Here is a 10,676-nt window from a genome sequence, read left to right on the forward strand (position 1 = left end):
TACAGGATACAGATGACTTTGAGGCAAAATTGAGTCAAATTTGAAAAAGACATCTCGACGATACAGAACAGGGATAGACGGGGACATTGAGGAAAGCCAACTCCTACTCCAAAATACCTTTCCTCCATGGCACATTCCATTATGACAGAGTACTTTAACTTCCTGACACATAATTTCCTCTCTCTCTTGTTGCTGACAGAAGATATGACCAAGATTCAAAGGTCAGAATGATTTGTCAGTGACTGGGGTTTCCAATTGCAATTAACTTCCCCAACCAAGCCTCAAATTTAACCTCACGCCCAATGATAACAGCCTTTCTACTATGTAGAATGGCCATTTATCAGGACCATGTGCCAAGTTCAGTGATGAAGTTTCTACATGCTAGAACATAGGGATTGGATTGCAGGCCTTGCTGGAAATCCAAGTGACTCACAGCAAGCCTGTGTTCTATCATGCTGTACAATCCCGCTTGACCTCTTATCACAGGAGAACATAAAATATTTGTTCCAAATGCCTAGAACAAGCAGAAGCGATGCAATCAACGCGATGTATACTTGAGAGCGATTCATTCAGAGAGCTGCGTCTCGGGACTCAGGAGTCAATTCTATGTCACCAGATCACATGTGGATCAGGTGTGTTGGGGACAAGAAAATCACTCAAATATGCAGGGCAAGAGGTACTCCAAGAACAGGACTGGGGAGCCTGACATAATAAATGAAGCAAGCCTTGTACTCATCACATCCTCATCACATTTTCCCAAACTTCTTTCTCACCAGGTGAGGTCTACATCTTGGCATCCAGCAAAAGCTTAGCCATGCAGTCACACAGTGGGAGGCTCTACAAGCTGGTGGACCCTAAAAGGTACAGAAAGTTTTCATATTACAAATACTACTTTCCACTTTTGTGTCTAGATTGTAGCTATCCTCTAAGAAGCACTAACCTGCAGAACTTATTTTAAAACTTCTGGGCACACTTCAAGCAGCTTAACAAGGTCTTTATTATTGGTAATAACAGTAATAAAGCAGACGACACAGCTACAAATTCAGCTAGCAATCCTAAGAGAGGTTACTGTTTCTATGTATGGTTCCTCCAGGTTCTTTGGTTTCCTCCTATTTTCCAAAAAAGACCAAACACTGAAATGCTTATTGTTGTCTATTTAGTCAAGTCTATTCTTATATGTGTATATGTGTGGGTATGGTGTATCATAATAGACCGCCATTTTATCTAAAGTGTATGTTCACATATCGTGAGCAGTATTACTGAAAGAGGCACTGTGATCCATTTAAGTAACTGAAACCTGCATAGAATTTGAACAGGAAGTAAGGGACCATCGACAAAAAAAAAAAAAAAAAAAAAAAAAAAACTGCTTTAAAGCCACGTAGTCAGCGATGCTGAGCACTAATTCCTCTGCCTTCATTCCACTAATGTGAGTCTGGAACATTTCAGCATCCCCATGATGTAATGTCAAATTACTGTCTTGTGAAATAAGACTCCTGTTTCACAATGTTTCTGTCCATCACTCACCACTGATCACCTGCATATTAAGCTTACAACAAGAAGAGTAAAACAAGAGCTTGGGGTTATCATAGCTTTTTACATTCTTTAGCTCAGAAGTACATCATTTTCTGTCTCTCTCTCTCTCTCTCTCTCCCTCTCTCTCTCTCGCTCTTGCATACACACACAAGGACTGTGCCCCTTTAAACAAATCATCACACAACTGCCGGCCTCAGCCAACACAAACCTCAGCCATAATTGGAGAGTAAGCATACCATTTCCAAATGTTAGTGTAATGTGTTTCTAACACCAACACTGTCAGGGCAGTTCAGGCGTCACTGGTTAACTGGGGAGCATGTGTGGTCTGCTGGGATATTTTCTGAGCTTTGACAAGACTTGCACACCTGTCATCAACAGGAGGGATGTTTTCCTTATAACGGCAGAGAACCTTCATGTCAGGGAGTGCTGGGAGATGAATCCGCCCAAAATGTGACCATGTATTATTAAGAGAATTCTGTTCTTATTTTGGCATGACCAAGAGAGCAGGCTGCTTTGCTACTGAACGTATCTTTGTTACTGAAAATATACCTTAATTGTCCATGGCGTTTGTATCAAATCTTGCTATAAGGAACATGGCAGTGATAAAATCCTTTCTTTTACAGTTCTTTTTTCAGTTTCTACAATGTATTTTATTCATCGGGAATTTCTCTCAGCATGTATAGTCTAGAATATTCTAGAATGGTTCTAGATAAACATCAAAACTTCTTGAATCCTTGAACCATTTTCTTTTCTTGTCGAGAATGCAGTCAAAACCACGGCTTTTGTAAATATTCCTTTACAATGACAGTGCCACCCAAGTCAAACTTAATTAATTATTCAACAGATGTTTCCTCCTTGCCCAGGCCTCTTGCACTCTCTCTTTCTTTTTTTATTTATGCTTTCTGGCAATGCTACATTTTTTCCAAGGAACATTTCTTTCCATGATTAATTGGGGTTGTTTAGTCTGTAGGAACTACGGTGTTGGGTGTGCTTATTTACACACCCTGTCAGTTTGAGAGAGCTCGTTACCAAACGACGGAGAATGGATCACGCAACTAACCTCGCTTGACAGGTGGTCTTGCTTCGATGTACTGTACCTGCAACTTCGCAACATTGCAGACGTTCCATGTTTTAGTCTGGTGTCTGTCAGAATCCAAGGGCTTCAAAACGAACATGTTTTGATGTTTTGATTTTGATTCACTGTATTGTTTTTATCGAGCAGTGAGAATTCAGGCACATGAGCAGAGAATTCATCTCATCGGATCAAATGATAAACATGTTACTGCAGACGTACTACATCCATCCATGTTATTTTCAGCATGCTCTAATGCCGAATAATAAATAGGCAGTGTTCTGGGGATAGGCTCGGGATGACACTGACCATGATACACTGAAAGATAATTAATGCTTTTTTCTTGCTTTGAACAACACCCAAAGGCACAAATATATCCTTAAGCCAACTTACCATGTGATGACAGAATGGCGGATAATCCTATAGCTGTAACTTGTTTTTTGTTTTTTTTAAGATTTTAGTAAGCAGCAAGAAGGTGAATATGAGCGGATGGTTCTTAGATGTGCTGAGTGCTTTAAGAGAATGTCCACTTGCACTTTTGACGTCAAGGATATCCCCATCGTGCAAGAAAAAACCCTTTAATTCTATTTCTGACATCTCATAAAATGAAAGGTGACTCTCCTCTCTAAGCCCAGTAGGAAGTCTATCAGGTCAAAAGCATTGGAAAGCCTAGACGTTTTGCTCAAGTTTCTTACCACCCCGTGTTGAAATATTTTTCTTAATTTCATTAATCTACAAAACCCCACAATTTCACGAAACCTGCAAGGCATCAAAGTTAAATCCAAGGAAGTAAAACTGAAAATGAATATCTTTTTTTCCCACCTAAGTAATCCTAAACTCCTAATAAGCACTCAGCTGGCTGCGGTGGGTCTTTTTTTGGTCACTTAAGCTTACAATGGAGCTTTAGAGCATACTGTAAAGTAAAACATAGTATATGAAGCATATGTTTCATGCAGATTTTGCCTTTTCAGTGGATTTCAGCGCCGAGATCTTGCGTTCTGAATGGGCTTTTTAGAAGCCTTTTAATGAAGTACTTTCGTTATGAAAGCCACAAATCACTTCAGGCTTTTTCTCGAGGTTAGCAGGCATGCACGTGTGTGTGTGCACAAGTGAGCGAGAAAGCCAGGGATGTGTGAAAGAAGAAGTAGGATACAAATACGTCGAAAAAACTGTTCACATTTTCTGGTTCTATAACCCCCAATTCTTCACCAAAGACCCCTTTATTTGACTTTGTCCTCTAAATCTCACGAACTCTCCACCACGTCCTTCCCTTTGACAAAGCCCCTTTGCAGTGTCACTGAATGGCCTACAGCTACAATACACAGTAAATTTTTCTGACACAATGTACTCACAAAGACTGCCGGACAATAGCGAGAGATGACAAAAAAAGGATAGAGGGTCTGCAGCAAGCAGCGTGACGAAGCTCATTTTGGCATGGACGATGTATGTAACTCCCACAGTACACCCCACTGCTTGGATAACTCTACTGTTTTATTGTCAAATTCAGCAAGTTAAATCCTAGGAAGTAAAACTGTCTTCTGAGAAAAATGCACGCATTGTTGCACTCCTAGGTTTTTTTGTATGTGCATATTGGTTTGCTGTTGGATTCTCAGTTGCAGAGAGAAGTGGGAGAGAAGATCATTCTTTCTTAGGGGCTGTAAAAAGGATTCTGTGTCAATCAAACATCACATAAACAGTTTTGTATAATCTATTCATTTCAAAATGCCAACAAATAAACACTACATGCATTCCATGATCCTATGTTTGCACAAGTAAGCTGACAAGCTGACAGACAGCTAGAGACTGAGTCACATTTTTACAGCAAATTTGAACTGCGATTTTTTTTATTTCAATGCCATTAGGTATGATCCATTACAGAGACCCATACAAACATTGTGACCAGTTCGGTGGTCATAAGACATGCAGGCATGTCTTCTGTTTCTCTGGGAAATCAATACACTATTTGCTGTTACAGTAAACAAGACATTTCTCTTAAAGTGCATTGGGAAATTACGAAAATATATAAAGATCGGACGGAAATAGGACAAATCATCGGGCTCTCTGTTGAGTGTACATAGCTACTGTAGTACAGTTAGCTTGCTTTGCTGGGACACCAATAAAGCTAACATGTAACCTAGCATGTAGTGTATACTGTATGTCAAGCAACCAGTTTTCAGACTAATTATCGCATTATTTATGTTGTTTAGGTTATTTAATGTGTTTGTGTCATTTCTTTGTGTCAACAAGCAAGATAAATTGCTTGTTGCTTAACAGTATGAACAGATAATAAATGGAAATGTGAACAACAGAAAATGGAAAATGCCTAATTTAGGTTACTGAAATAAACCACTCAAGATCACAATGAATTAAAAGCTGAAAAGAAATGTGAGGTACTGAGAGTTTTCTGCACTTAATACCAATCACAGACTTCATCGCCTCCTGGAATCTTGTTGTTGGGGTCTCGTAGTGTACAGGACCCTTATGACTATAGGCACTTTACTGTACGTTTCCAGTCTGAACTAGGATCAGTACACTTGAAGGGCCGGACAAAGAGCATCCTAGCAGCTGATGTGTTCAGCCTCCTATTCAGCGCAGAGGAACGGCAGGCTCCAGGAAGGCCTTAAACTAATAAGCCATGGCCCTCCTTTAATTTATCAGTCTGTGTTTTATGCAAGTGGCCTCCCAGAGTTGATACATTCCCACAGTGCCTGTTGACCCAGCTGCCTTTGTCGAGGGCTGCAGCAGCAGGTGTTGTTTTCACGGCCACCCTGCCAGTAATGCAAACTGTTTAGTAGCTGCGCTGACCCTAGCGTCATTAACGGCGTTAGCCCAATCCTCCGGGGAACCACCTCTTTCTCTCCTTTCTCTTCCTCTCTCGCTCTTTCTTTTCCACCCTCCATCTCAGTTTCTTTCCCCTTATTTCTCTCTCTCCCTCTCTCTCTCTCCCTCTCTTTTTTGTTTTAACAACATACAGCCTGTCACAACAGCACAAAAAAAGAGTGCGGATGAGAGAAAGGGGAGAGTTGATGCGGGTGGTGAAAGCAGCGGTGGGAAGCATGGGAACTACCCCCTGCTACCCCCTTCAGATCCCCTCCACCCCACCCCACCCTTCGAATACAGCCTGCCAGAAGCCCCTTGTTACCACCCTACTCCTGCCATCAGTCACTAATGCTGTCAGGCTGGTTCCAGCATCACACACACACACACACACACACACACACACACACACACAAACACTCATATACTCATAGAAGTAAGTCATAAATTCCCCAACTATTTCCTCTCGCATATATTTAATTTCATCAGTAATCAACACTCTTACTCATGCAAAGGATTCTTAAACATTCTGTCAAATAAGAAGCAGTGGAGCACTAAAGTGTAGAGAAAGACCTAAATGGTGGCTTGCTTTCAGTTTTCCACTTTCCTCACATGCTGGCCACCTCACTTTCCCAGGCACCACTCCCAGTGAAACACACAGGATGTGAACTAACTAAGTGCTCTTCAGTCTGTTCCTCATAGTCACTGTTTTAGCGGAGTCCAATTACAGTGTGCAAGTGTATGTATGTGTGTGTTTGTGTGTGTGTGCCTGTTGGGTATGTCAACAGGTCTGCCTGTTCTGTAATAGACAGCCTTGAAGAGATTCGCCTGGCTCATTAGCTGGTGTGTGAAGGCATTAGGTTGTTTGAAGAGCTACAGCTCTCACAGTTTCATTAGTAGCTACTCAGCATGATGGCGAGGTTTCGCCTTTGAGCCTCATTACACACAAAACGGTACTGTTTCCACTTCCAGATGTTGCCAGGCCAAAAGAAATGTGCCGTCATCCATCATATGAAGTCTTCTTTGCTAGCAATAATAATTTTCTTTCCATACTTGCATGTTTTTGCATCTTGAGACAGTGGGATGTGTATCCACTCTGATCAATATGTGCTTCACGGTGTGTATTTATCACCGCTCGTGTAATAAATAAATCACTTGGCAATGTGTTGTAATAGGAAAATAGTAAATGAAGGGGGTGCAATGCGGCCAACACAAAGCAGAGTTATTCTTACCACCCTGAAATTTATTATTTTCCTGAAGTTAGTTAGTTCCTGTTATTTCTAACATTATATCATCATCACTTATTACTCTCTCTTGATGTTAATAAAACAAAAAAAATTGTACGATCATGTTGCCTATTCATGTTGCCAATAACCACAAAGCTGAAAATCTTAAAAAACTTAGTTACAGCGGTAACTCGGACTGGCTGACACCGGAGACACCTTTTAAAATTGTTGAATAAGCCTCTCCTTACAGAAAATGTCACCATATCAGTGAACAAACATCATATGTTATACAAATTAAAACAAATCCATTTATAGTAACCTGTGATTTGAGGCTGCAATGCTGTCAGAGCTGTCTGTCCAATCAGATGTGAGAACTCAACAATGCTGTGGTATAAAAATTGATAGTAGCTAATCCTATAGCTGCTCATTTTTTGTACCAATCTGGTATTTAATAACAGTGCGGTAAAGTGTGTGTGATGTTCCTACAGGCCTCAGGTGCCTAAGGAATGCCGGCGGCCAGTAGAAGCTCCAGAGATGCTGAGCAGCTCGTGTTCTCGGGAATGCAGAAATGGCCACTGCACTCCCACCGGAAAGTGTTGCTGTAACAACGGCTGGGAGGGTCCGTTCTGCTTAAGAGGTACTCACACATACCTTTACATAATATAATTAATATGGTGTTAGATCAAAGGTGTGGAGAAATTTTGAAAAAACTTCTCCTGCTCATCCTTTACAGCCAAGTGTGAACCCACCTGTCGAAACGGAGGAGTCTGCATCGAACCTAACAAGTGCTTCTGTAAGGAAGACTTCTCTGGGGCACAGTGTGAGAAAGGAGAGCGAGGCGTAGAAGAGGATCGGGACAAAGACGGCATTTTAGATCACATCATTGATATGACGTCATATCTGCTGGACCTCACTAGTTACATTGTCTAGATAGCGCAGGGAGACTGAGCTCTTCTACTCCGGTCTGAAGGCGGAACTTTAAGGAGACTTTTTTCTTGAGGGTTTGCCTTCAGGACACCAACACCTGCAACCTCCAACTGCATCCCATCTTCATTACCACAATCATCACTGACTACCCATGTGGTGGACCATCATCGGTCAATTAATGCTGGTATTTACTCCCAAAGTTGGTTGATGCATTCAAATTCTTGTTTGGGTTAACCTCGTAGACTCATCCTGACATTTAGCAGGTTTAATTTTTTATATATTAAATTATTGACAAAGATCCCACTATGAGATTCAGTGCAAATACCATTGGTTCAAAATTAGATATAGCACTGTCCCATGCATCATTTACACATCCATAAGCTTAGTGATATGAAATAGGAGTCCATGAGAAGCCCTTACACAATGCTAAAGGGTCCAGCACTCTGTGCTTTAGCTATCTCTTTGCTGTGTATTCTTCCGGACTCAGCCCTTATTCTTCTTCTATGATTGGCCAGTGAAAAGGATATGCCTCAAATCGCTGGACTCACAATCTAAGCTCAGTTTGGACAGTCTGTATAAACCCTGCACATGACTATAAACCGACTGCACAACCAATGAAAGACCAATATACAAAATCAAGACGTATAAGGCTACAAAGCTCACTCTGGGAAATCAAATGGACAGTCTACCTGACTGAAGCTCCTCACAGGAAGTCATAGTGGCTCTGGATCCATAACCTCACACCAAAGGCTTAGCCAAATAACATATATATATATATATATATATATATATATATATATATATATATATATATATATATATATATATATATATATATATATATATATAATTTTTTTAAGATGTTGTCTATTTGTTTGATAAACCTGAGTTTATCCCATTCATCATCAAGATAAAAAGGAACTGGTTACAATACATAGTGCCAGTGTAATTCCCGAAATATTCATGGAGTCACCTAGTTGGGACTTGATGCCAGTGTTTAAAGCTTGGTCTAGGCCATTAATAACTCTTGCAGAAAAGATGAAAAGAATCGATTCAAACCTGAAGACGGCTGCAACCATTGTGTACTTGTACAGTATAAAGGAAAAATTTGCAAATCAAGAATGTTTTTTCGACAGTCACTTTGATTCTGATATTTCTACCAATTTTCTGATATTCTTCATGACCATGCACGCTGCTTTTGATATAAATAATGTATCATAGATCTACATACATTTCATTAGATTTGTGTATGTTTTGTTGTTCCTGTTTGAACGTCAGCAAAGAAACAAGCTAGCTTTGTATAAATCTTCTAAGACCAGCATTTTCACAGTATTTTTTTTTTATTGTTGTTGTTGTTGCTAGTTACACTGCCACGAGTATAAAAGAAAATAATAGTATAAAACAAATAATAGATTACCATCATTCACTGGGATCTTTTTTTTTAATTATCAAAGATCCGTGTGTCTTTTTTTCCAATCACTGAACGGTCTTCAGTTCACAGTGTCAAAAGGGAACAAGCATAGTGCTGTACATTTCTGATAGTACTGTACTAAGATAAGTACTACTTAGCTTTGCAAAGTAATATAGTATTACCATTGTTTCAATAGAGGAAGGTTTATTTTTTTAAGCGTAATAATATATGACAGGGGAGAGTATTACTAGAAAGCAGTTTTACATTAAGCCTATGGATTCACATTGTGTATTATTAAAAAAAGATGTTTTTCTGATTTCTTTTACATATCTAGGGAAAAAAAGCTATTGTAAACTCATCACATTGTGTATAGCATTTTGCTCTATTCATGAGATTATTTGAAGTCGTATTCTCTATCTCTATAAAAAGTGAATGATGCAAGTCTGTTTTTTTTTTTTTTGTATTTTATTTAATTTTTTTTTTAAATAATGACCCATTGTACTGAGTATGTGGAAAAAAAGGCCTAAAGGCAAAAACAGAAGAATGTGTAATCATATACTCTAAGCATGAGTCACCAATAAAAATGAATGATACGGCCAATGGAACATTCCACATTGCAAAAGACTGTGTGATTATCCTGACTGATTAGAGGTTCCCCCATCGCAAGCTGACAAACGTAAACAGATCTGACACTTATGTAACACAGAAAAGCTTATTTTTTTGTAATACGTAAAAAGTGATTTATATGCTGAACCTACCACAATTTAAATTGCATGTATTCATCACTTTTAATCTTGCGCCTGAATTTCATACACCATCGCGGCACGCAAAAAAACTGGCCAATTGGACGAATTTTCTTCAAATGCATCCAAAGAGACGGACAATTCCATCCGAGTTTTTTTTTTGTTTGTTTGTTTGTTTGTTTGTTTTTTTAATAGATCACTATAATTTGTGTTATTTAGTCCACTGTATCACTAGTCGCCTTTTCGTCCCTGCTCTCAGCGTCACACAGATCGTTCCTTACTTTTAAGTACACTAATGATGGTATGTTGTCTTCGATGTGAAACTGACTTCATTGCTTTTTTCATAAATGTAAGGAATCTATGCTGTAAGTCTATTTTGTAATATTAGCACTTAATGTGAAAGTTGCATTGGAGCTGCTGGGAAGGTGTCATGTGAATAGAGTAACCCTTTTTTTTTCATTTGTTTTTGTTCATTTTGTTTTAATACGTTATTTAAGTAGTTATGCCATAAAGTTATTTAATTTTAATTGTCTGCAATGTTTGTTCTGTTTCATGTGAAGAATTTGATCATGTATTGTAAATAAAACTAGGGCTATCTTGGTGTCTTCCCAAAAGTATCATTATGTTTATTAAAGTGTATAGCATGTTTTAAGAAAAAAAGAAAAACCAGACTGTTTTTTCTCCAAATTTGAGGAACATATTAGGTATAAAAACACTTTTATTCAGTAGTGTTATTATCAATGAAAGTGTCATAGCCGCTCATTGTACCAAGCACTACTGGATTCTCGATTCTGATTGGTCGGTTTGTGTAGATTCAGTTCCTGTAACGAGGCCAATCAGTTTTTATTAATTCACACATTACTTGTTCCACAGAAAAAACACACATAGAGAAGATCTTAACCGGAATTATTTTAACCTTTATAATATTTTATATGGTGAAGAGGAGG

At 39.0% G+C, this 10,676-nt stretch overlaps 1 protein-coding gene across 2 annotated transcripts in view; it reads left to right on the forward strand.

Annotated features, from left to right (window-relative positions):
• The window catches only part of LOC113656508 (hedgehog interacting protein), a 28,954-nt gene extending 20,603 nt beyond the window's left edge, over nucleotides 1–8,351 (forward strand). Inside the window, exons 11-13 of one of the 2 annotated variants that reach the window (XM_027167804.2) lie at nucleotides 777–861; nucleotides 7,137–7,285; nucleotides 7,382–8,351. In XM_027167804.2, coding sequence (XP_027023605.2) covers nucleotides 777–861; nucleotides 7,137–7,285; nucleotides 7,382–7,578 — 431 coding nt within the window. In that variant the 3' untranslated portion in view covers nucleotides 7,579–8,351. The remainder of the gene's footprint in view (nucleotides 1–776; nucleotides 862–7,136; nucleotides 7,286–7,381) is intronic. The other variant, XM_027167803.2, reaches the window with a different exon arrangement.
• The last annotated feature ends 2,325 nt before the right edge of the window (nucleotides 8,352–10,676 follow it).

This window comes from Tachysurus fulvidraco, chromosome 4 (genome assembly GCF_022655615.1).
Source record: "Tachysurus fulvidraco isolate hzauxx_2018 chromosome 4, HZAU_PFXX_2.0, whole genome shotgun sequence".
Lineage (NCBI taxonomy): Eukaryota > Metazoa > Chordata > Actinopteri > Siluriformes > Bagridae > Tachysurus > Tachysurus fulvidraco.